This window comes from Thunnus albacares, chromosome 16, assembly GCF_914725855.1.
Source record: "Thunnus albacares chromosome 16, fThuAlb1.1, whole genome shotgun sequence".
NCBI lineage: Eukaryota > Metazoa > Chordata > Actinopteri > Scombriformes > Scombridae > Thunnus > Thunnus albacares.
In genome coordinates, this window is record NC_058121.1 from 18,659,417 (window position 1) to 18,685,543 (window position 26,127).

The following is a 26,127-nucleotide window of genomic DNA, read 5'->3' on the forward strand; positions in this document are numbered from 1 at the left end:
AGCCTTAATTTAATCAACTCATGAATTATGTTAAAATCCTTTCAGCCTACTGGAGACCTTGTGGTTTTAATTACTTGAGTAATTCCTGAAACCGTCTATGATGGCGGGGGCTAAATTTAGAAAAGCGAAACTGGTCTTAGATCAGCGCATAAGGGGATCTCCACCATGCAGACCAGAGGACGTCCTCTCCCATCCTTTCCTGTCCTGTCTCAGGTGTTCACAGTCTCTCCCTTAATAGGACAAATCAATACAGGCTCAGGTGACCATGTTGCCACCGTAAATCTCCCAAATGTCACACTTAAGGTCAGTCAGGTTAGCAAGAGAGCTTGAAGTCGTCTCCTCACACAGGTCTCGGGTCAGAAACGGGGGGGTCTGATCACGTCTGTGTCGAGCGCCACTTCAGCTCTCCTGCCTGCCAGGGTGTGCTTTGGTCTCGTCTCCACCCCTGACAACAAAATGATATAAACTAAACGACATTTACATCTCTGTCAACAACCGCCACGCAATCATTTAATCTCTAAACTCATAATTTACAAAATAAACAGAAACCATTTCTATCCTGGAGCACAAAGAAACAGGATATAGTTAATCAATTAGACACAGTATTTCCAAATAAGTTAAATTGAAATCTTAATATATTGTACTGTTTACTCCATTTAAATATTTTTTTTTTCTTACTTTAAATATAATTATTACAGATCTTGCAAAAATACTACACTGTGCATTGGCTGTCCGCTTGTTTAAAAGAGTGCCCGGTGCTTCCTGGATTAGGGTTCAGATATGTACACTTCATTAAGAAATCGTCTAGAAGGGAGTTTCTCTCCAACCTTCATTCTCCTCTTTCTTTCATTTGGTCAAATCTCAATTAACGCTGCGATGATTTGAAACTAATTTGAAATAAAATAAACATAATGCATATTCTTTTCTTGATTTGTTAAGTTCATTTTTCCAAAAATAGTAATTCTAAAAATATATTGCATATGCCATCTTAGGAAATTGACATAATAAAATATTCTTAATAAGGAGAAATTGTAAAGTAGGAGAATATATATTACCTCTTTGAAGAATCTGGGCTTTAATAGAAACAAAAAAAAAAAAAAAAAGATTTGATTTAGTTTGGGTTTAGGATTCATGCTGCTCAAATAGAGAAAAGGTTTAAGATGGCTTTAGAGTATTGGAAACTTTTTACGGCTTATCCAATGTTGAAGAATGGGGGGCGTTTGCTGTGTAGGAAAGCAATCGGGTACTCTTTCTGTTTTTAAAGGTACACACACTCCAACACTACTCGTTTTCTGAGTGACAGTAAAACACTTGCAGGTTAAAAGGCAATGAATGAGTGTGGTCTGACATCCACCACATCTCAATTAAGTATCAACCCTCCCCTCCCCCCTCCCCCCTCCCACCCACCCACCCTGCATTCCCACCCGCACCACCCCTCCCATCCAAACACACGTCTAACATGGTGCTATGTTTGTCCGTACAACGAGTCAGGCCTCCATCCAGATGCCTTTTTTTTTTGAAATCTAATCACATTAACATTGTGGATACATACATATATATATACTGTATATTTATATAAGTATGTCAGAACTGATTGAAAGATTCAAATGGAATGACTCTAGTAATATATATATACTGTATATATTCCATGGGATTCAACAGGTTGTGCATCAGGTAACATGACGAACACGCTGGCCGACTCCTCTACTGGTGAAGAAATATACAGTTTGCACTGACAAAAGCAGCCATGACATCCTTACTGTTTCCTTCTCTATGAAACACACACACACACACACACACACACACACACACGCACATAAATGATACACAGTATGTCCCCCCCGGTAAGATATTAGTAGCTGGAACATTAAAAAAAAAAAGTTTAACACGTTTGTTGTAATTAAGGAATGGATTAGTGCAATATAACAAGGGAACGAGGGGCTGAAGTGCTGACAAGGAGAAGAAGTGCGAGGGAGGAGACGGGGACTCTGGCTTGTGTGACATCCTTTGGTTTGTCTGGCGGGGGAGGGGAAGCGTCAAAGGAGGAGGAACAGAACATCGGTGTGTGCGGGGTATAGAATTAAGAGCGGGTAGAACAGACATATCCGAGATGTTGCGATGCTTTGGGACGCAAGGCGAGCCGCTAGAGCGCAGCAGATCAACGAGGTGAAAAGTGCACCGTCCACACAGGCAATGAGGGATAAACCATTTGGTGCGACTGTGTGTTTCTAACCAGTGGAGAGCTGCAACGCGAGACGGTTGACAGAAAATGAATCTGAAACTGTTTCAGTGAGCCTAATCGTTTTAGTCAGTTTTTTATACAAAAATGCCCCAAAAATATGCTGGTTCCAGCTTCTCAACTGTGAGGATTTGATGCTTTTCTTTCTTGTACATAATAGTAAACTGAATATCTGTGAGATTGAAAGACATAACAAGACATTTGAGGACATCACCTAAGGAATGGGAAATTATAAGGGGCATTTTTTTTACTTTATAGTCAAAACAATCGACAGATTAACCGAGAAAATGTATAATGACAATAACTGTTAGTTGCAGCCGTAAACCAGTAGGTTTTCAATGTGCCTCTCCAGTGATCCTGTCACAGCTGTCAGTCAAGTCGACAAAATCCTATTTCTTGGGACTACAGTACAACCGTTCTACCACTTCCTAGTCGTGTGTGGTGAGACTAGCTGCCTAAAGCTCTACCTGCAAGTCATAAGGCAAGTCACAGGGAACATCAAAAGGTGGAGAAATATAAGAAAAAAACAAAACAATGAACCACGGCCCTCCTCTTGATAAGCCTTCACAGGGCTCCTCGGTAAGGGCTCTCCCCATTGGACCCTTAGAAGAGCCTCTCTAGAACAAGGCTTCCTCGAGCCAGGACTGTGGCCACTGGGGCTTTTGTCACAAATAAAACAAGTTTAAAGCCTTTTTAGGGGTCCTGATCCCAAGTTAAAGAAGCCCTGCCCTAGAGTCGACTTTGGTAAGGAAAGATCTGTCTGACAAACCCCCTTCATGTACAGTATTTTAGACTGTGCAGAGCGACGTTCGAGATGAAAATGTTTCTGTCAGTGTCGGTGCGCTGCGGCGCGCAGGAGAAAGGACAGGGAGAGAGCTTGGCTTCCTCTAAAGCTGCTTGTTTGGTTTGATTGCCTGAAAGCCTCCTAAAAAACCATCACACATTTATCCATTTATTCACACTGACAACACTCGCTCTCACACTCTTCTCTTTCACACGCGCTTTCGACTGAGACAAACTCAAATCAGGAGAAATAAGACGACACTCTCCATTAGCTGCTCCTTCACCCTGGCTGGTTGAACACCGTTAACATCGAGCTGACAGTGCAGGCTTGTGTTCCCTCGGAAGCACCTTAGCGCCGGACCATCCCTGAGCCATTGGCTTACAAATGGAACAAACATGATTGTTATGCTAAGATGCTTTAGGGGAAACGCGGTACTGACAGCAGCCCAGTCCAGCCTGGTACTCAGCATTCCTGGCAGGCAAAGGGTGGGGGGGTGGGGGGGGGGGGCGATACACAAGCTTGGTAATGGTCCATGTAACCTCTGAGTGTGGTGCAAGTTGAAAAATCCAAGCTGATGAATGAATTCTCCCTTCCTCGCTCTTCCAACCAGGAAATGTTGGTGCTCTGACTGAGATGGATCAATTCATCGCGTTGTAACCCCACTTTAATCCTCTAAAGGGATCTGTGCTTCATAAGGTGTCACAAACACTTTTTGCTTCATCTGTCCCTTGACAAAACCAGCCCCACCCCATCAACCCCCATCCCCTCAGATCGTGAGGTCCCCAGCAGAAAAAGACAGGGGTGTTCAGTCCTTCAGCCCCCCCTCTGTGCAGCAGGGGGGGGGGGGGGGAGCTACGTGATGATTAATTCATGGGTCCGACGCCACCTCCCCTTCTACTGCAGGTTCTTCAAGATGCGTCCGTAGCGGAAGTCGTAGACGTGCCGGCAGAGATACACCAGCTCGGGGTCGACATCTGTGGGCACACAGCGGTGGGAAGGGGGGGCGAAGTCGGGGCAGCAGGGCACCATGCTGGCGCTGCCAGGTGGGGCGCCCTCTGCACGCCGCTTCACCAAGGCACAAAATCTACCCAGACACACACACAGACACACACACACACACACACACACACATACACACAGAGGGGAAAAAAATCAAAGGTGACACTTTGCTTGAGATTTCAAGCACAGATCAAATATATCATTATGCTACTATACTGTACCTTTAATTGAAAAAAAAAACAAGCAACTGAACTCAAACATGATGTCTAAGTAAACGCTCATGACCTTCACTGGAATTCATTTACAGTTGCAGTGTCATTGATGTGTGATAAGAAAGTCACAAAAAAAACGGGCTTCCACATTTCACAGAAGCTGAGGTGATAATTAAAAGGAGTGACTCCAAACCTTCTGAAAAGCGTTACTGCTAACAATTAAAGGTGAGTGTGTTTCTGTCTGTCTGATAATGTGTATGTGTGTGTGTGTGTGTGTGTGTGTGTGTGTTTGTACTTACCTACAGTACTGGGCTAATGGGAGAACGTAGCATCTGTCTTCTATGCAGGCCACGCTATTTTCATCCTGATGCCGTGAGGCGAAAATCTCATTCTGAAACCAACAGTGGGTGTAAATTGTCACATTGATGCAAGTGTTTCCTATTGTGCCTGCTGAAGGTTGAAGAAACGACAACACTTTTCAACTGTGAGCATAGAGGGAACCGTAACTGTTCATATGCAATAGGATTGTGCCTTCTAACCTCATGTGCTAACACTATAAAACTCCTGCACCACTTAGCACATGCTGTAGGGATCAATCAACACCAGTAACATGAGTATTGTGCATTTTCTTCTGTAGCAGTGAATTCCCTTTTTCTCTGCTTGTGTAAGACTGAGGTGTTAGAGATATCATCGTTTTTTGGCGTTGTGGTTACACTGAAGAGCTTACCAACTTTCAACAGTTCAAGGGCTGCTGAGAGAAAGATAATGATGTGTGCAGCAGCTGCAAGTATCTCAATATTTGTGCGAGGAGAGCTGTTTTGTTCAACTGCTTCTCACCCATTATTTTCTCATATCGGGACACCTTGTTGTGCATTATCACTTAGTTATAATGAACAAATCATTGATAATGGCTGCACTTCTATTACACTGCACCAATAATTATGTGATGACAAACATGCCCTGGCTCAGTGCTTTGAGAACCTTTCCTCCCACATTCAACTATAATGTGAAAGCACAAGACCATATTTGTAAAGATGGCTCTTAGACTTAATCTAAAAGGCAACATAGGCAACATAAAAAAAAATTTATTCTAATTTTTTCTTTTATAACAGGATTTTAAAAGCAGTACCAACTAGCAATGTTGACACATTCTTAAATAAAATCACTAAAAATATTCTCTTCTGCAGTCAGTCCCTGAATTCATTTGAATTATTACAGTGTGTCTTTATTTGCCTGATGTGCTCTGTACCTGGATAAACACCATCTAAGTAATCTAATATCTCTACATTTTCTGTAAAAAACTATGTAGACCAAATGTATTCAATAAATAAATAAATATATTTGTTTCATATTGCACCCTTGGGTCTCCATAAAATACTGGGACGGCACTAATTAAATAACTTTATGCACAACATTCAATTTTGTTTTTGGAATGTGAATGTCAAATAATCACTTCTCAATTAATTGTACACATCCTGTACACGTCCTGCATTCACCGTATTTATTTTTTTGTCTTTAACAAGGAGACAAACAGTTTTGCAGTGTGTTGTTACTGGAAACAGTAAATCATTACAAGAGTTCATTCAAGCCTCACCTCACAGTGTGCGCCGGGATCTCGGCCTCCCTGTGTGTGCTCGGGTCGGTAGTACCAGAAAAGACTCATCATCAGCTCTCCTGTGGCAGTGAACACCCACACACACACACACACACACACACACACACACACACACACACACACACACACACAGGTACAGATAAACAATCTTGTCTGTATGTCCCTCTGTCCATCCATCCATGCTGACCATTACTCTCAGTGATCCCCCCACTCCTCGCCTCCTTTACCTGTTTTGGGGTCCTCCCACAGTGCTGATATCTTGGCAACATACGGGAGGGATTTCTTCCTGGGGCCCGATCGTAGCAGCACAGTGTCTCTGACATGTATCACTTCACCGTCCCTCTCGACTCCTTCATAACACTGCCGCAGGGCCGTCTCATCCTCTCCCTGAGACAGACATGTACACGTGCACATACACACACACACACACACACACACACACACCGACAAGGACTGATATAATTCTCATTATAAAGACAAAAAGGAATCTGTCACACGAAACTCTGTGGTCAGAACACAATTATCTTTTCCCCCCCAAGAGCTGATTTTTTTTCTCTCTGCCAGGAAGCTGTGTGGATGCTAAGGTTTTTTACTGACAGGGTATTATTAGCTATATAAGAGAAAAAAGTTTTACCAGAGAGACAACCTCATGGCTTTCTGATCTGGCTCATCTTTACTCATAAATAACCTACCGCAATAAAAACCTCCTTCTCTGTGGGCATCCCTACAGGCCTCCAGCCGTTGGTGGCACGTCTGCGGCTGACTCTCTTTTGCTTGGCGCCACTGAGGCTTGGCACGGGCGACGGCTGTTTCTGGGGCACCCGTGTGCGGCCCATGGACAGGGAGCCGTTGGAGGGTTTGGTGCTCTGTGGGCATTCTCTGCCCAGCTTCAGCCTGGCCTGGGGCTGGTCACGTCCCGACAGCGGGGTCAGCAGGTGGGGTTTAGCCTGGGTGGAAGTGGGAACGCTGGATAAAGGGCAGCTGGAGATGGGCATGGAGGGGGGAACCAGGAGTGAGGGGCTGTGGTCACCCTGAGGGGAGGTGTAACCCTCTGGAAATGTAAAGGGACAATGTCAAACTTTTAAATAATGCAGCAAGAAAGCAAAAAAGACACAATTAGCACTCAAAAGAGCAAGACTATGAAACTTTTGAAAGACAAAATAACACACACTTGCTCAATTCTATACACTTAGGGGTTTAGCTGCTACAGCCTTACTTAGTTTGATATGAGCAGTAAGCTAATGGTGTCTCATTTCAGCTAATATTAGTAAACTTAAAGTCTCCCTCCACTCTACACTTTTTCTTGTTCCTACAGCTGGATGTTTGACCTTCACTGTGCAGAATGATGTATGTGCACAGTTTGACACTAGAAGGCTGTTTTCACATTCATCTGCTGAGAGTGGAAAGTTTCTCCGTGCTCATTTAAAATCTGAGTTAAACGTCGAGCATGATTTGTGACATCACAACTAGGTTGGAGCCAATCATGGTCCGGTATACAACTTACACATGTGTGATGTGGAAATTTGAAGCCTCCAGTGCACAAACACTGTAAAGTGAAGCAGGAGACATCTAGTGTCCAGCAGTAAAACTTTTGATATTAACAATATTTGCATATACATAGATTCTGGATTTTTAATGAGGGAGAAGGAATTTTCACAAGGTAATTTTTGTTGAAAAAACAAATTATTATTCAAAGCAGAGATTTTTTTTATATTATTGAAACATGCCTGGAAGGGATCTTTAAGGTACGAGGCCACTGTTCAGCAAAAGTTACACAGTCTTGCTTTAAATCAGTGGAAAAACAACAGAAACGGTTCCCTTGTAGATTGACTTAAAAACAACTCGCTTCTTTAATCTTATTCATCAGTTCATATATATTTATATGTATATATATATATATATAAAACACAATTGTTACGGAGAACACAACATCTGAGCTTGCAGCCCCCTTATCATGAAATATCTCAGTCATAGCCTCAAGCTGTGGGCACTTTCAAAGCTCATACCAACAAAAAAACAAAAGCAGCAACAAAAATGTTCACACTTGTTGGGCCACAGCTAGCTTGAGGCACATACTAAACAACAAAGGACTCTTTAGTTCAGCAAAAACCTGGTCCTAGTATAATATTAGGATAAGTCTTTTTTTCATAATAGCAGCTACACAACGAAGGCTGAAGATGAGTGAAACAAAGTGACATAATGTTCATTATGATGCACTTGCCATCAGCTGAAATACTTGAGAAATCAACTATCTCCATTTCCTGCTCACCTGTTTTGATGCTGTGTGTGCATCCAGTGCATCCTGTGCTAAAAGAACAACCCCTGCTGGTGACGGGAGGCATGGCTCTGTAGGTGTAGCCGCCGATCCCGCAGGCTTCACTATAACAGGGTGAAGCCACCGAGTTGCAGTAGGCAGGATGGGGCAGCCCCGAAGAGTGGGACATCCGCGGACCCAGCAGCTTGGAGCCGGTCATCTGATTAGGGCACAAACCGGATGGGGCAAAGTTCAGAGGTCGAGGGGCCAGGCTCGCTGACGTCGTTCCAGTGTGTGTCGGGTGGGCGATGTGAACGTAGTAGCTGGAGAAGCAGTGGTCGGCAGTGCAGAGGCAGGGGTGGGGGCTGAGAGTCAGGGCTGTGTGCGGGTGAGAATGCGTCAGGGACGGTGAGGTTACGAGGCACTCGCGCTTCACAGGGGTCATGGCTGAGTTAAGTGGCTGATCGTCCGACTCTCCGTAGGGCTGCTGGCCCAGGAAGAAGGCCAAGCGGTGACAGTATTCCATTGAACCCTCTGGGGGACAGCAGTAGTACGGGCTCAGTTCGGTTTCCAGCTGCTCTTCCTTCACTTGCTTTAACGGGTATGCTAGCATGCTGCGTGACTGGTAGCCGGGTTTGGTCAGTCTGTGAGTGCAGCTGCCTGTCTCCCACTCCACTTTGGGCTCAAAGTCCGCCTTCTTTTTGCAAGCTGTGCAGCCACTGTGCAAGGGAGAGTCCTTTTTCCCCTTCTGGTTATGCGACCGCCCTTTGTGTTTGACTCTGGAGTGCTGTTTTGGAGTTGGGACCGCAGCCGGAGCCTTGCCGTCTGATGTGACAGTAGCTGTGGGTGCAGCCTTCATTCTCTGTTTACTTGTAGCAGACGAGCTGGTTAACTTCAGCAGGGCTGCGGCGTTGAGACCAGCCAAGCGTCTTGGGGCGGGGGCATCCAGACTCTCCAGACTCATCCCCCTGCTCTCGTCTCCTCTGTTGGCTTTGGCCTTCTTGACCTGCTTAGAGCTTTGGCACAGTTCAAGTTTGTGAGATGTGGAGGCTTTACTGGTGTTTCCTCGTGAAGCCTTAGGACCTCCATGGAGGCTACTCCTGGATGAATCTGCATCCAGGGAACCTCCTCCACTCATGGGCTCTTCCTGTCTCTTAGCCTGTTTGGCTGCCGGCTGAGGGTCAGTGGCTCTTTCAAGCAGTAGACTGTTTACTGCCTCAGCATTTAGAGAGGCCAGTCGCCGCTTGCGTGGTTGCGGGACATGGATACACTCGCTTTGACTTGGGCTGTTTGACTTTGATTTAGTTTTTGGTAATAACTTTTTTCCTTTTCTTTCACTGCTTTTCCCTTTTCTGGATTTGTGTTTGAGAGATAACTTCCTCTCCTTTTCTTCAGAACGTTTCTGTTCGCGGATGCTTTCCTCCAACCGGGTGAGGAGGACGTGGCAGCTAAGCCCCTCTCCATCTGAGCCCCCAGTCCTCCCCCTCAAAGGATACGATTTCCTGTCCCGTTTCTTGTCACGCCTCCGGTCCAGCTTTCTGTTCTGATCTGATTTTTTGGTTCTTCCTCTCTTGTCATTCATCTTCTTGGCCATGTCTTTCCCTTGCTTGATGACCTTGCTTATCTTCTTTGTCCTGCCGAATCGTAGTGAGCGCTCTGGCCAGGCGCCGCCCATAGTGCCACCATGTGGCCAGAGAGGGCAGTTGTCCCACCACTCAACGCTACTGTGGCTCTGCCGGAGGGAACCCTTCTGCCTTGCGTGAGTCATCACATGCTTCTCCACGGGGCCTAGAGATAAGACACCAACAACTGGTCAAAACCCGAAGTTCGTACTAGTTTCACCAAGTGCTTCTAATGTTCACAATAACCAGTAATCTACTTTAAGTTACTCACAAACAAAGCTTTTAACTGAATCCTGAGAGCTGGTTCTCATTAACATTTTTATAACTTTTGTTTTTTTATAATCAGTCAGCAGATATTACAATCAGCAGGCACCAGACCAAGCTGACTGATTAGAGCAGGATTGATGGTCAGGGGATGGTATGTGTTGTACTTTGCAAAAATAACATGATCTAATACATTTTTTCTTGTGATTCAAATCCAGACAATGCAGGAAGAGCTACTGTTTTGTAGAAAGAACTGAGACACAAAGAAAATGAAAACAAGGGAGAGCCAATAAGACAAAAGTATAACAAATATATCCGAGTATCTTACATAAGCCTCCGGTTTAGATTTAAACACAACATCTGAATTCAGTACTTAAAGAAGCTTAATGATGAATAATTAAGCTGCATTGTTTTGTGATCAGACTGAATTTATTTGATCATATGTCTAGTTTCTGATCCTCTCATTATAACGGCTTTGTGTGTGTGTGTGTGTGTTTTATGTTGCATAGCAGAAACTGGTGTCATTCATTCACTGTGCTCGTTGCCTTATCACCTAGTGTGCACACAGCATGCAAATAACAGCTTGTTAAGGCCAATTGTTTAGTCTAAAATGTTTAGTCTGACAGGAAAATGTCAAAAAGGCCTTACTACAACATTAAGCTGAACTGAGTAAAATAAGACAAATTACAGGCTCACTAAATACCTAGTTAAACCGGGCAACATTTTTGTCACTTTCATTTCATTTCTTTAAAATGTGTCCATGTCAAAATGTGACTATATTATGAGCAGAAAGAGAATTTTATGCATACATCTATGATACAATATACAGTAAATACTCCCCAAGCTTGTTGTGAAATCATTTTGCAATTAACTTCAATTAGCAACAAATGATTAGCTCAGGGACTGAGCTCAGTGTTAAAATTATAACTTGAACAACCAAAGATTAACTTGTTAATGTGTTTAAGCAACTGTTCTTTAAATAATTTCCATATGCAGACTGTCACATTAGTGTTTAAGACTCACACTGTAAGGCAAAGTATTTTTAGACTGGAGCTTAAACCGTAAATACTTATTACACTGTACTGTACAGTCAAGTGGACTAATGGAACATATACACAGGTATATAGTGTAACCTCTGGGCAGGAGGATTTACTGTATGTGTACCTAAAATAGCGACAGATATATATCAGTGCAAATGTTGCAGTGCAAAGCCGCAGCCAATCATGTTACAGACTTTCACATAATCTGAGGTGTTAACTGCGCACACAGGACTTTTTTCCCCCTGATTTTAGCCCCTGTGAAACAATACCAAACCTGGGGAAAAGCTCTGACTTAAGGACAAACTCTGGAAACAAATGTCCATTGTTGTTTCAGAACCCACAGAACTCACTTCATTGTAGAGTATAAAGTGGATGAGTATTGTTAAAATACTGGTATCTAACTTATCAAGCACACACAACTACAATTGTAGGAAAACTCCGAAGGACATTATTAAACTTTGTCAAAAAGAATTAAATGTCTGACAACAATGACATTGACGACATTTAAGAGTTGTGAGTCCAGCGTTCAAAATGTCACTTAAGTTAAAATACAATATTTGGGGTTGGGTGGGTCATGGAGCAACATTATAACCACTTCCAAAGACACCACTAAACCACTACACTGCTGCAAGAAAGTTGCAGCAGTGTAGTGGTTTAATGATGCAAAAGAAATTAACTCCATACAGCTAATACAATTACACATTTCCTGTCATTTTTTTTACTTTATCGCAAGAGCTTTTTGACCCACATCATTACTTCCCATAATTAGCCATAACCGCTTAATGAAATCCCCCCCCCCCCCCCAAAACACTTTTGACATGAATGTTTAGAATATATGCCTGTCATTCTATTCTCTTCATGTAAAACAACATGTTTAACCAAATGAGCTTTAGATCATAGTGATGCTATCAGTTTATCACTAGAAACAATCATCCCAGGTCTTATCACAGTAAGCTTTTCCACTTCATTCTCTGCGGAGCTGTACTTCAAGAATTACAGGCCAGGGCATCTGTTCAGACTAGCGTGGCTGTGAAAGACACTAAAAAGGCCTGATGGTTGATGCAGATTACTCTGTAATGTGAACACATTCAGGACTGAAGACTTTGGCCCAACCGACGTCTCCATAGCAGTCAAAGCCCGACAAGATTTTTTCAAAACATGTTTGATTTTGTCTGCCCCAATCTGATGAGGCTTGTGCAGCATGAAGGCGGTCTAAGACTTGAAATGTGTGAGTGATCCTGGCAATAGCCAATACGTGTTTTAGCTCCAGGGTTGAGGTAAATTACAGGACAACTTCTTAGACTTACTTTTCTAGCTCCGCTCTGTATAAACTGCTCATTCATTTTACAGGGAGGGGCAAATATTGTGATAGACACGCTAGGCACACACGCAGCTTTTACACCATGAAGGAAGACACAATGTGAAACATTTTTGACAGGGATCTGCTCTGGAAAAAATGGGAGCATGTTACTAAATGACAAAATCATGTAGTGTGTGATTCCCCCGTCTTTGTCCTGCGTCAGGACAGTTAACTCTAGGCTGTACTTCTCGGACAAGATGTAATCGGTTTCGCTGTGTGACCTTGCTGGCTGACACTGAAATTCAATACTAGAATGACACACTTCAAACGTAAAAATTCAGAGGTGTTTCACTTCATATTTCAGTCTGAATTCAGGAAAATCAATTCATATTCTACCAAATGAATGATTTCAATACCTTTAATATATACAGAAAGTCCAAATATGCAGGTTTATTTGCAGCACTTCTCACATCTAGTCAATATTTTCTACTCAAAACTGACCTGGTTCAAAAGTCTATCTTAAAATTACCTCCAGTCTCTTTTAGGGTTCAAAAACTTACAACTTTAACTTTGATACGGAGCTTTTATCATGTTTTTTTTAAACCATGAAGCAGTTGTGTTTCACTGCTGAGAAGCGTAATGTAAGTGGGGAGCACTGGGGAGGTATAACCTGCAAGATATTATCTCATGTGGCCGCGTTCTGGCCAAACAGCAATTTGGCTCTTTAAACACAGGGCCTGGTGATCCTCCAGAAGTAATTTCTCATTTACAGTAAGATCAATGACCCTTCACTCCGTCTCTAATTGGTTAGAAAGCAGATCATCAGCTCCTCTCAGAGCATCAAACACCGAGCACACCAGGACTTTTTTTTTAATGATAAGACTTGTAAGATTTCAAAAAGACCCTTGAGAATACGTGTGTAAAACAGCAAGCCGGATAGATTTAAATAATCACTGAACAGAATCAAAAAACGCCCGACTCACAAATGCAATTTAATATTAACTTAGAGATTCTGTTAATCCTTTTGTCTCGGCTGAAGTACAGCTGAAGCACCCACACACTGCATCAAAACTAAAAATGTTTCAAGCAACCCAACAAGGTTTACGCACGAGCCTACAAATCCAACTAGAAGCATATTTCAAATATTAACAAACAAGAAGTAGAATTCAACACAGGAGAGAAAAAACATATATCACAGTTAGTCACTGTTGAGCACAAAAGTTCTGTTATAAATGTTGTATTATAGCAATAATGTGGTGATATGAGATAAAATGACCACAATATGAAGCTCCAAACACACAAAGGAGTGAATACCAGAGTCAAATTAAGAGTCACTTTGAAAATATGACATGAACATATTAATATATCACATCAGTAATAACAGGTCACAAGTTCAGGGCTTTAGGTTGAATCTACAGAGGTCACCAGATGATTAAAGGGATATGACAGATCACAATCTGTTACAGAAAATTGTTACTCTTTATGTTAATCCTTTCGTATTTATAAGCAGTATGCTGTGTAAACATTTACATTCACAACAAATGGTTTGAAACACACTATAATGTGGTTTAACACACAGGTCATTTCCAGTGTTTATTGACTATAACTCCTCACATGAAGTTTCCATAACTGGTGTATTAACAATTAATGAATGAAATGCAGTATAAGATAGCTGTAATCATATGTCTACAATAGTTTTAAATACATTCATAAACTTGTCTGTGAATAATTTAAATTTTATGAGATAGTTTCACTTTACTTAGGGCCCCTTTTTCATGGTTAAACATTTTTTGTAGGTTAGGGTTTTAAACGGTTTATAGTTCATAACAATTCTGATATTTATATATTGGCTTATAACAATTTTATCCAGTGTGTAATAAAGCATTTATTAACTGTTTCCACACATATATAACAAGTTTAAAACTATTTATGAATGTATTTAAAACTACTAAAGACAAATGATTATATATGATTACAGCAATGTTATACTATCTGATCAAGCATTAATACACTGGTGATGAATGCTTTATAGGAAGTTATAGAAGTTGTTATCAAAGACATTAATAAACTGTTATAAAAACTGTTCTAATATTGTTTACAATTACACTATGGTGTATAGTTGTGATGTGTGTATATTTATTGATCGTTTATGTTATAAATGCTAAATAGAGGGGGTTACAATGAAGCATTTTTATTTTTTTTCACTTTTCTTTAAGGGACTGTACAAAAATTATTGAGGTGGGGAGACGAGCTGAATCTTATTACTTATTACACACTATACACTAATTTTGTTTTATAAGAAAGCAAAGCACTCCACAGCATTATTGATATTTCCTTTGGATCCACCTCCTGACTTAGAGGAAAACAGCAATACCTTCCCCATTCTGAAAAGTATATATTTATGGTAAACATTACAAAATAATGAAAATACATCCATTTTCTGTTTTTTTAAATAAAGAGCCGCTAAATGGTCAGTCCTACAACAAAAACTGAATGAGTGAACCTGGACCAGACATCAGCTCTGTTGTTGCTGATGGACTTGAACACAGCGGTATCGTCCCCCAGGAATGAATACAAAAACTATAAATCTGGCATTAGAAAAGTTGAAACAGCCTCTCCTGCTCTCCCAACAAACATTACATTAAATACACATCACACTCCCTTTTTTCCCCACTCTAATAGTTTTTGTACAGTCCCTAATTTGTTGCTTTTTATGTAAAATACCCTCATCTAGACTCTAAAAATCATTCACATAAGACATATCTGAAAAGGAAAAAGCACTTTTATGTTGAACTGCTCACCACTTGTGTGCACACTAAAGCCATAACTTGTGAAAACAGGTGACACGTAGACAGACATTGCTTTAATTCAAAGGGTCACGAGCCAAAAAAGGTTAACGAACTAGCCAACCAGTAAGAAACACCTTGCAACTCCGCTCCGTGTCAGTCACACTGTCTGTGCTGCCCACAGTCACAAACATCTTACCAGCCGGTGTTACACCTTATTTGGTGACCCATCAGATTCTGTGACCTGCAGTGTTAGAGGAAGTACTCAGATCCTTTACATAAAAGTATAAGTACCAAAATTTAAAAATACTTCATTATAAGTAAAAAATCTTGCATTTAAAATCCTACTTTAAGTACTAAAGGAAATGTACCAGTTTTGCAGAAAATCGGGCTATAATACTGATAGCTGGTAACACTTCTACACTTTTACTAAAGTGTGATTTTTAAATGCAGGATTTTTTTTTACTTGTAATGAAGTATTTCTACATTGTGATATTGACAGGCTACTCAAGTGAAGGATCTGACTGCTTCTACCAACACTGCAGGCCATAAAATCCAATAGGTCACCAAATACAGTGTTACACCTGTGATTAATACCACATCCACAACATTTCTGCCTTCAACTCGCAGGTAGAGAGCCACAACACCAAAAACACACATCAGAAATAAATAACCACAGCTGTGTAAGGTATCGCATCAGATTGAGGTGGCTCCTTTTTTTTTTTTTTTTTTTTTTTTTAATTTCCCATGTCACAGCTGGTGACAGGCAGCTATATAACACGAGGCGCTGGCATGTTGAGGTTTATCAAGAGATAAAGAGACCACAAGAATTTAAAACATTAGGTCACTGTTGGGTTTTTTTTTCCCCCTTCTTCTTCTTCCTCTTCTCCCAATACTCAGCCTTGAGCTTGATCTACACCACCATCCGCTGAGATGTCGAGGACATGTGAATGCATGCATTTATATTACATGCGTAAATATATATATACATATATATACACACACACATACACACACCGAGGAATACAGTGGGATAGGATACAGTAAAGCTTGACGTAGCTTGCCCATCTGAAGTAGCCAGCCAAGCTCTAAATATGGGCTGGAGAGGGGAGGGGGGGGGCACCCGAATACACACCAAGCAAAATACAAGGGCAGTCACCCCTCCTGATCACATTTTCTAACCGGATTCCTCATTACCGACACGGTGGCTGATATGATCACAGTCCTGGTTGAGGGCTGGGAGGATATGGCACGTAGCAGCAGCCTGTTATAGTGTATCGCTTCTGGTGCACGAAGCGAAAAATGGGTTCTGCGCTCCTCTCTGGACGGCTGGGCAGTCGGAACAACTTCAAACATTCAGGGCGAAATAGCAACAAAAAAAACAATCGAGGTGGTAACTTACGCGCTTCCTCCTGCCGGCCGGGAACCGTCGAGCAACAGCGGAGAGAGAGAGCTAAGGGAAGCCGGACTGGTGCGATGGCAGAGCTCCGTAACTGGGAGAGCTGGGGAGGAGTGGAGGACGGTCGGTGGCGCTGCCTGCGAGATGTGTGTGTGTGTGTGTGTGTGTGTGTGTGTGTGTGTGTGTATATATGTGTGTATGTGTGTGTGTGTGTGTGTATGTGTGTGTGTGTGTATGTGTGTTTGTGCTCTTCCTGGTTGGGCTTCCACCGATTTGCAGAAAACTTAATCTGAACCAATTGCCACACGGACCAGCCTCGCTTGACACCACCGTCCTCCAATGACGGACAAACAGCTGTTTATTGTGACTGACTGGTGGGGGGGCGGGGGGAAGAGAAACTAAATATTTGCAGTATGCGAGGGAACTTGGTGCCAGTAAATTAAAACACACTGCTACATCATGGGCGATGGATGTTACTGCCCCCCTCCCCTCCTCCCCTTTAGCCTCACCCTGTCATTTGTCGTGACCAAAGCACGACCAGTCAACCACCAGACTGTTTAAAACACGTCTAGAGATATTCATAGGGAGGGTGAACAAGGAGGAAGGGATTCATAACGATATCAACAGTGTCCCATGTGGTGCACGCGAGATAAGGTTTGTTAAAGCTTCCCATTTAACGAAGTTCTGATGAGGATGTAAAGGAAAAGTAAAGCAGCCTAAAACTCACTTCAAAGCAAAATCTTTGTGATCCTGAACCACATGAAGTATGTTTTAAAAGGAACGTTTCTAAAATAATTGCCAGACCTATTTATGTATATGCTTGTAACAATAACACACTGAGTAGAAGTCAGATATATGTTTTTTTTTTATTAAACTCTGTCTCTCTATTAGCTGGGGACAACATGAACCAATACAGATCAAGAACAACCACCTACACGTCCAAATGAGAGAGGGCATGAGTTGTGACAACATGGCCTCACAGTTATAGGAAATAAAAAGCTTGTCCAATGGAGTGTGTTGTCTAATTATAATACGCACACACACAGTGGGAGTATTCAGACTCTTTACATAGTAGATGTAGTAGTACCACACTATTAAAATACTCCCTTTGTTTAAAACGTTACTTAAGTTGAAGTACATACTTAAAAGTATCACAAGAATACTTTTGCAATCTTTTAAGTCTCTAAAATTATGTAATTATATAGATTTTTCATATTTGACTTATTCAGTTTACTGTTCATTTATATGTATTTTTTATTTCCTAACATGAAAGTCTAAAATCCTTCTTCACACTGCAGATAAAACTCTAGTTGGAAGGTTCTGAATCCTTAACTTATTTTGTCAAATGAGTCAAATTAAAATATATTTTGATTTAAAAATACTGAAATCTGCCTTGAAAATGTCCATAATGTGTAAGTAACCTTCCACCAGGCAGCTAAAACACAAAACTAGCACAATAAATACCAAGTAAATGACCTCAGTGTTCTCCTTTATTATCTATCTCCATATACTTTGAATGTATCATAAATCCCTTAAGTAACCAGTTATAAAAATGAATGTATGTGAGTAAAAAGTACAACATTTCCCCATTAAAATGTAGCGGTAGACAAGTACAAAGTAGCAGAAAATGCAAGCAGATCGAATGAGCATGTAAGTAGAGTACTTCAGGAAATGTACTTGCTTAATTTCCATTACTGTATAATGAGAGTAGCGTCAAACTCAAGTTTGTGCAAATGTAATCCATTACAGATTATAAACTGCCTGTTGGCAGAGATCAAACCCTCTGCCTTAACCGGCTGCACAACTGAGGCAGTGATGTGATGAGGTCTGGAGCACATGCGTTACACAGTAGTTAGAGCTTTTTAATGAGGTGCAGCCACTAATATTTTCAACTAAACACATGTCTTTATTAGAGTAAGAAGAGGCAGCAGCGGTGTAGGCGTCGTCTTGCCAGCTCCCTGCTTTAACGTGTCTCCCATGGGATCATCCCATGAGGTTGTGGGCGTTGCTTGCATCTAGTAACTGCTGTGATGCCACAGTGTCTACACTGCCACTCCCTTATCTTACTGAGATGAAGACATGTTTTATGTTAAAACACTAGTTACTGAACCTTATTAAAAAGCTCTAACTATAATTATATGCTACAGACTTCATCACTCCAGATCCTGCCTGTTGAAAGTGTCAAACATTGACCAGATACAACAGTGACTGTATCTTTAACCTAAAAAGGAATCAATTTGGCCACAAATAAGGCAGCTGCTGCACTGGTTGAGTGTAGCTCACCCATCCTAAATATTTCTAGCACACAATATGCCACTGCAGTAGAGAAACTCATGTTATACAATTTTACAGAAACAGATAACCACAAAAGTCTTAAGATTCTCTGCTTGCTAAAAGCATTTTTAACCGCTTCTGAACTCTCTGTTATCACACAAAATATTATATTTATCCAGTTGAATAGCATGTGGCCTGTAAAGAGCATCTACTAGTGTTTTCTTCCTTGCACTCAGGCTCCTGAAAGGTTTAAAAGGCATTTTTTTTTTTTTTTGTCAAATGTTATGTAATCTGAAATACTCAGAACCTGCCATCAATGAAAGCAGCCGCTTTGCTGCCTGGTCCAAACCCCAGAATTCTTTAATGCCAAGAAGTGGTGATGAAAGTCTGAAAAGCTGAAAGAGCTGAATTATACACTTCGTTCAATGAAAGAGTTGAATGCACAGTTATTACATCAATTCAAACTCTTCAGAAAGGTGCCTTTTACAGGCTGAGCCTTTTTTGTGCTGTGGGAAAGCAACTCGAGTGATTGTCACATTGTGCAATGTCAGATAATCAATACCTCCACTTTTTTAGGGACGCTGATCCAATCAGTTCTATTGTTACATTAAAAACTAATCACATATGGTTTGTCTTTGAAAACCTCCAACTGTGGACAATGTAGATTTGATTTGAGAACGCATCTCTGCCAAAGCTGTAAACCTACATAAAAAAAAAACTATTTGGTATTGATTAGTTCACAGGGGCAAAATAGAGGAGTCATCCATTAATGTGTGTCGTGTAAACAAAAGAAAAATAACATTTTATGCTTAAAACAGACATAAAAAGCAGCTGTAAAAAGTTAATAGTTTGCTTCTTCTTGGAGAGCAGAAGTTGTGGTCAGCTTGTTAAGATTCTAAAATTGGCCAGTTTTTACAGGAAAATAGAAATTATGTAAATGTCTGCTGGACATCCTTATGCTCAGCATGATTTTAAAAACCATATTTTTGCCAAAATTTAAATACACAGCTTCTGATTTAATCCTCATGTCTCCTGCTCTCCCATTAGTCAGACAGCCCAGCATGCACATAAGTTACATTCATTATTGGATGATCCTGCAGTACGTGACTTACCATAGAATACCAATGTAGCTGCTGCAGTGTATAAAAACGTAATAGTGTAGAGTTGTTGTTGCTGAGATTTTAATGTTGGAGACCAGGGTTCACATTTTATCACAATTTATGTTGGCTTTTTTAAAATATTTAACCATAACAGTGGAATTCCCCCAAATTACCAGATCATAACTATATTGCATCTGTTTATCTGGATACTGCAGTTCCTATTAACAAAATGGGGCATGGCTGAGTAGAAGTTTTATACAGTTTTAATGTCACACATTTAGTGAAATTATTATAGCCTTACGTAGCTGCCTTGAGTGTTGTTTTTATAGAGAATGTAATAGAGTGAAAGGGCAGGGAGCCAATCAGTAACATACGAGAAGCACTCAGACCAGCAAACAAGCTGACAAAAATGACTACTCGGAGCATAATGAGCAAAAGGGTGAAAGGCTGCACTGCAGGGGATTTTTGAGAAGTTTCTGTGCAAGTTGTGATACTTTGGATACAGTGGAATCAACTGTCACCACTGTGAGTCCTCTCAGAGACGATGGCTCTGGTCTCTTTGAGAAAGCAAACTGTAACTTTCTACAGCTACCTTTCAAGTGTATGGGGATTTCAAGTTGAAGTGTATCACTTGATGGTGTGAGTTTTAGTTTGCTCATTCTGACAATCAGAGATGCTAACAGAGGCAAACTTGGCTTCTCTACATGTAGCTGCACTGATTATGCATCGCTTATGTTAGAGCATAGACTGTATATAAGCAGTTAATCCATAAACATTATTTAACTGAGAGTTTTAAATAAGAAGCGGGGATGGGTAGGCTTTTTTTTTGGTTTCTTAAAAGAAAAACAAAGATGGTCAAAGACTTGGAGGAATCAAAGACATCCAGGCAATCAAACCTCTCTCTCCACACATTCATGCATAGATCTGAGTGTCGGCTGCCTCAAAAAGATGAAGACATACAATATTGTTCCAGTTCAACTTGTTCAGTAACTAACATTCATTTGGTTTTCTCACTTCTGATTGCCATTTGAAACTTACATGAAAGCTTTTCAGTTATCCTGGACATAGAGTACGACACAAAGAGTTGAAAATTAATTCAGTAATCGGGCCACAGTGTCTACAGTTTGAAGGGCCACCATGGGTTAATTATGGAGTTAAACATATAGCATCATAAAAGGACAGTGTCACACATATTAAGATTTATTGTTATTCCCAAGGTCAGCTCTGGCTGTATTTTGTTAATGTATAAGAGACTAAATCTCATTATTTTCTAAATATGTAAACTGTATATTTTACATTCTCTCCAACCAAGCTGACACTAACAAGGTGGTGTAAAATGCGCACAATGCCAAGCATTAATGGGGTAGAAAACAGTTAAGCAGATGTCATTATTTCAGGAAATTCAGATGGTGAAACCAAGGTTTATTCAGGACAATGAGAGCAGGGTGAACGTAAACAAGCTTCCTCCAATGAAACCAAGCAACCGTGACACTAATCTCACCTCTCATCAGAAGGTGCTCCTGTATGGAACTGCTCAAATGGCAGCCGGTGGAAACACACGTGGATGCACCAATACGTTTGAGTAAGCGTTATCATCCAAATTCAGTTAAATTCATGCTCATTCTAACAGGTCCAGATCAGAAACAGCACCTTTAAAGACACTTCTCAGGCATTTTAAATGGAGATCTTGTGTCATTACAGGTGAAGGAAGTTTAGGTGTACAGTGGCACTAGGTTTTTATCGTAAAGTATCATTCAACACATAGTTTTGCTCATTATCAACAAAACAAATGCAATGCTGTACATCTGTGGAATCACACTTGTATTAAAGCACTTTTTTCCCTACCAAAAAAGCAACAATAAGGCCAAATTATTGTAACAATGAGCACAAATGAAGCATGATACACAAATTAAATGAGCATGGGCATTACTCCAGAATAAGCACGAGATAATTACTGAGTGGAAAGATATTTTTAAAATCCAAAATGTGCCACTGATCCAAAATCAATTCTAATTGCCCTTATTTCATTGATTTAAGCGTTATATTTGAAAGTTGGCAGAAATCCATTGATAACTGCCTTAACAGTAATGGCTGAGTTATTAGTCCTGCGTGGTTATAATGAAGGGTCTAGGTATGAGTCATTAAAACATGTCTACATTAAGTTTTATGACATTAATGATGGTTTAGTGAGGTGTGGTCTGTTGGATCAAAGGGGAAATGTGGGGAGGTACCTACATGGTGAAGTATAAGTCTGTAAATCTGCTGCAGAAACTCCAAAAGATTAATGTTCAACTACAATAAACTAGAGAGTCAAAGAGTGGCCTGGCACCTTTGTTTTTTTCCATTTACACTCAAGATAGCCTCATGGCAGCCTTGAAAAAGGAGATTCGGCAGAAAACAAGCAAGTCGTTAATGATAGAGTGAACAAGACAGAGAAATACATAGCGGATAAAAGGTGGCTGTGAATAGTGTATATTAAAACATGTAGATAGATGAATGCCTAAATGAGCAACTAGTGGAGGAACTTCTTTAACTGAGCCACTAAAATGTACACACAACATAAGACACACCAGTACTGGAAAGTAACTGGCACTGTACTTAAGTACACTTTATGCTACTTTATACTTCTTCTCCACTTAATTTGTTTTACAGAAATAATTACTAGTTATATTTCAGATTACGACTTTCCATAAAAAACACATTTTGAGCTTATATAATACACTACATTGGCTTATTACCTCTTACGAAATAGCTGGTCGGGGCCCTTTGTCACATGTTTCAGATGTTCATAAGTTGTGAGTAGTTCAATCAAAGATCGATTTACCCTCTAAACTTTTCTGATGCTTTCATTTAATTAACTGTTTGAAACAGATAGAGGTAAAATAATCCATTATTTCACAATGTACCAAAGATTCAGGCTGAAGTCTGGAACTACTGGATTAAACTACCAAACTGTACATAAAAAAATAAAATTAGCTCCACCTTGAGCAGCTACAAATGTAAAATGTTACTTACACATTGATGCATATGTAGGATTTTAATACAGAGCTTTTCACTTGTTATGGAGTATTTCTACTTTTACACTATAGTATAGTACAGATTTTACAACTTCTTTCCCCACTATGGGTCTAACTTTTAAATATAGACTTCTGATGCACTATCCAAATATTAAAAGTTGGCTGATGTCTTATATAATCAACATATTGAGTTTAAATAAAGACAAAATGATTCAGAATTAAACAGTCATACTGAGTTTCCAGATTCCAGTCAGCTGAGATATTTCTAGGCTTACAAACAGGAAACAGTTATCACACTGCCATTTCTTATGTATTGTCTGATGAACTGTGTGGTTTAATGAGATTATGAGAGAGCGGAGATATTTACACTTGACCGAAGTCTTTAGGATGTTTTATTTTAATCTGGACTTTATTTGCCCTCGTTCTTTGGCAAAAAAAAAGGACTTCTGAAAAGAGGTCATTTGTTGCTCAGTAAATCACTTCTGTTGCTTTGACCACTTTTTCCCCAAACAGTCTGCAGCAGTGCATGTGCTGAAGATCATTTACTGACAACCCCAAGCCTCGGGAGCTTTATCCATGATGTCATAATAGCATCATCCGTTATGAGCTCATTGCCTTTATGACCTAATTGGCAAACTGTGTTGTCGGCTAATTGCTTTGGCATTTGTGAAGCCTCCTCATTCACCTGAGCAACACGCTGAATTAAAAAAAAACAAAAAACAACGACTGCTCTCCTTTAGTTTACACAGTGTGGCTGGTGTGTTTATTTTCCCTCAACCCCAAAGTAGCCTGTTAAAGGCCCAAAATGAGTCACACACAGAGCAAATCTCACCCTCAAGAAATGCCACAGGCATATATGTGCTATAAAGTTTGTTACCCACCATGTGCACGCACACATATAGCCTACACACACCCACCCACCAACACACAAACACACACACACACACAGAGTCATATTTCCATCACTTGAGAGGACATTATACTGACTTACATTCATTTCCTGGAGACTTATCCCAACCTTAACCACAACCACTACTTGCCTTACCCTAACCTTAATATAACCCTAAACTAACCTTAACTTTAAAGCAAGTCTTCACCCTAAAATTAATGATTTACATTGAGGGAACTTTTTGTCCCTATAAGTGGGGCCAGTCCCCACAACACTGTGACTGTGTAAACAGATTTACGTCCCCATACCATGAGGAATACCTGACACACACATACACACACACACACACACATAGTGGGACTAATATCCAGGTGAACACACCGTGCATCCATCCAGCCAATCATAATATTAGTAAACTCCCAGAACACTGTCTCCCTATCATTGACCTTGTTTGAGTCTATTCCGCGGACAGAGGACTATTATCGATGTGGCATTGCACTTTCGTGCCTGCTGCTGCTGCTGCTGCTGCTACTGCTGGTGCTGGTTGTGGTGGTGGTGGTGGCGGCGGAGGAGAAGGTGGCGGAGAAGGTGGCGGGGGAGGGAGGAGGAGAAGGAGGAGGTGGAGGTGGAGGAGGAGGGGGGGGGGGGGGCTATGATAACACACATTGCATGGCCAGTCCGACAGAGTACCACTCCCTGGGAATCTCCTTCATCATCATGGCCATTATCTGCCTCTGCAGCGTCCTCCAGACATGACTAAAAAAGCATACACAAACGAGGAAAGCTGGCCATGCAACCCAGCTCTGCCTGAATAAAAAAAAAAAAAAAAAAAAAAAAAAAAAAGCTCAATGAGAAATGATAATGTGGAGCAGCCGCTACTTACCGTAACGTAGCTCTCTCTGTGTGGTTGGCACGGTTTAATTTTCAATGGTGTGAGGAGCCAGTCGGGGCACCTTGTTTTCCAAATGGCTAGGTAAGGCAAGTCTGCCTCGTCCGACTGGTTAACCGATGCAGCTCAACTAGAGGAAATAAACACGAATGTCGCCGATGTTTCGCCACTCCACTCGAGGGAACCCCTTTCTAAAATAATATCGACGAGAGGAGAGAAGAGACGGAGCAAACAACTCTCTTTTTCGCAAGAAGAGGTTTTTACACTCCTGTCCCGAGACGAGCAGGGTTTGCTCTGGCTCTGGTGTTTTTTTTTTTTTTCTATCCCATCCACTCTTCCAACGCGGCTTGCAAAGCCTTGAGCAGTGCTGCTGGAGATACAGTAACAGTAGCCCGCACACACGTCGCTTATATCCGTCACTTGCTATTAACACTGTAACGCAGCTTTCAGTTTGCGCACCAGTCAGTGTGGTGCTACTGAACAACAACTAGCAGCACAACATGACTGACTGACTGCAGCGCTGACAGACGGAGGGGGGGTGGTGGTGGTGGTGGGCCGGGCCCCCTCCTCCTCCTCCTCTTCCTCCTGCTGGCGCACAAAGTGAAGAAAATCCTCAGCAAAAAGTCTCTCCAGGCTCGCTGAAATTGTAGACTTTCTAACTGAATGTGTTTTACATAACAACAACAACAACAACAGCAACAAGAACATCCTCATCCTACTTCTGTGCTGGAGCATGTGATGGCAACATGGTGAGCCTTTTAAAGGGGTATCCACGCGTAAATGCAGGCGGAGGTTGCCTCGTTAACTTTCTTGGAGGGGATGCGCCGTGGCATTAATTGGACACGGTGATGACTGTCAGGCAGCCTGGAAGCACCTGTATGCAGCAGTGTGGGGCTCAGGCCAGGAAAACCCCTGTTGCTTGCAGGGGCCTCATTCCAAGGGTTGCAAGTATGGATCCAACCCAAGGTATATTCCCAATAAACTTGAACAGAACTCAGTAATTTTTCCATATAATCATACTGTACCTCAAAAGCAAGAAGCCACACATTTATGGAGGTTTTACTTTGAGAAGAAATGGACTTTGCATGCTGGTTGCATAGGCACTACACAAAAAAGCTAATAGCTTAGATGATGCAAATAATAAAAATGGTACAGTAATCATTTATGTAACATTTTTATAAGGAATGGTTGATTGGTTGACCAACAAATTTGTTTGCAAGGTAATATTACCACCAGGGCAACTGCCTCAGTGGGAACTGCCATCTTCAACTAGGGCGGGTCCTGCATTACTACCTGATCTTGTAGCTCTGTCATTTGTCCCTTGCTTGGAGAGGGGCTCTGTGTTATCACCATTTTAAAACTTTATTTTAGTTTATAGTGTATTTGTGCAGCTTATTCCTAAATAACGTTGTATTGAATCAAATTGTTTTAGATTACACAGACA

General features: G+C 41.1%; 1 protein-coding gene across 1 annotated transcript; it reads right to left on the reverse strand.

Moving 5' to 3' along the window:
- Nucleotides 1-1,441: 1,441 nt before the first annotated feature.
- Nucleotides 1,442-25,825, reverse strand: LOC122965515 (bromo adjacent homology domain-containing 1 protein-like). The gene is made up of 7 exons (XM_044329642.1): nucleotides 24,678-25,825; nucleotides 8,119-9,891; nucleotides 6,542-6,900; nucleotides 6,077-6,236; nucleotides 5,829-5,908; nucleotides 4,534-4,625; nucleotides 1,442-4,107 (listed from the first exon to the last, which is right to left on the reverse strand). The coding sequence occupies exons 2-7, from the start codon at nucleotides 9,869-9,871 to the stop codon at nucleotides 3,918-3,920; spliced, it is 2,634 nt and encodes an 877-aa protein (XP_044185577.1). The 5' UTR covers nucleotides 9,872-9,891; nucleotides 24,678-25,825; the 3' UTR covers nucleotides 1,442-3,917.
- Nucleotides 25,826-26,127: the final 302 nt, after the last annotated feature.

Excerpts from the sequence above, each read along its gene's own strand:
- LOC122965515 (XM_044329642.1), bottom strand. The coding sequence starts at position 9,871 with ATGACTCACGCAAGGCAGAAGGGTTCCCTCCGGCAGAGCCACAGTAGC. Across the intron at positions 6,901-8,118 it reads CACACACAGCATCAAAACAG|AGGGTTACACCTCCCCTCAG; the intron begins GTGAGCAGGAAA and ends TTACATTTCCAG. Across the intron at positions 4,626-5,828 it reads ATCCCGGCGCACACTGTGAG|AATGAGATTTTCGCCTCACG; the intron begins GTGAGGCTTGAA and ends TGTTGGTTTCAG.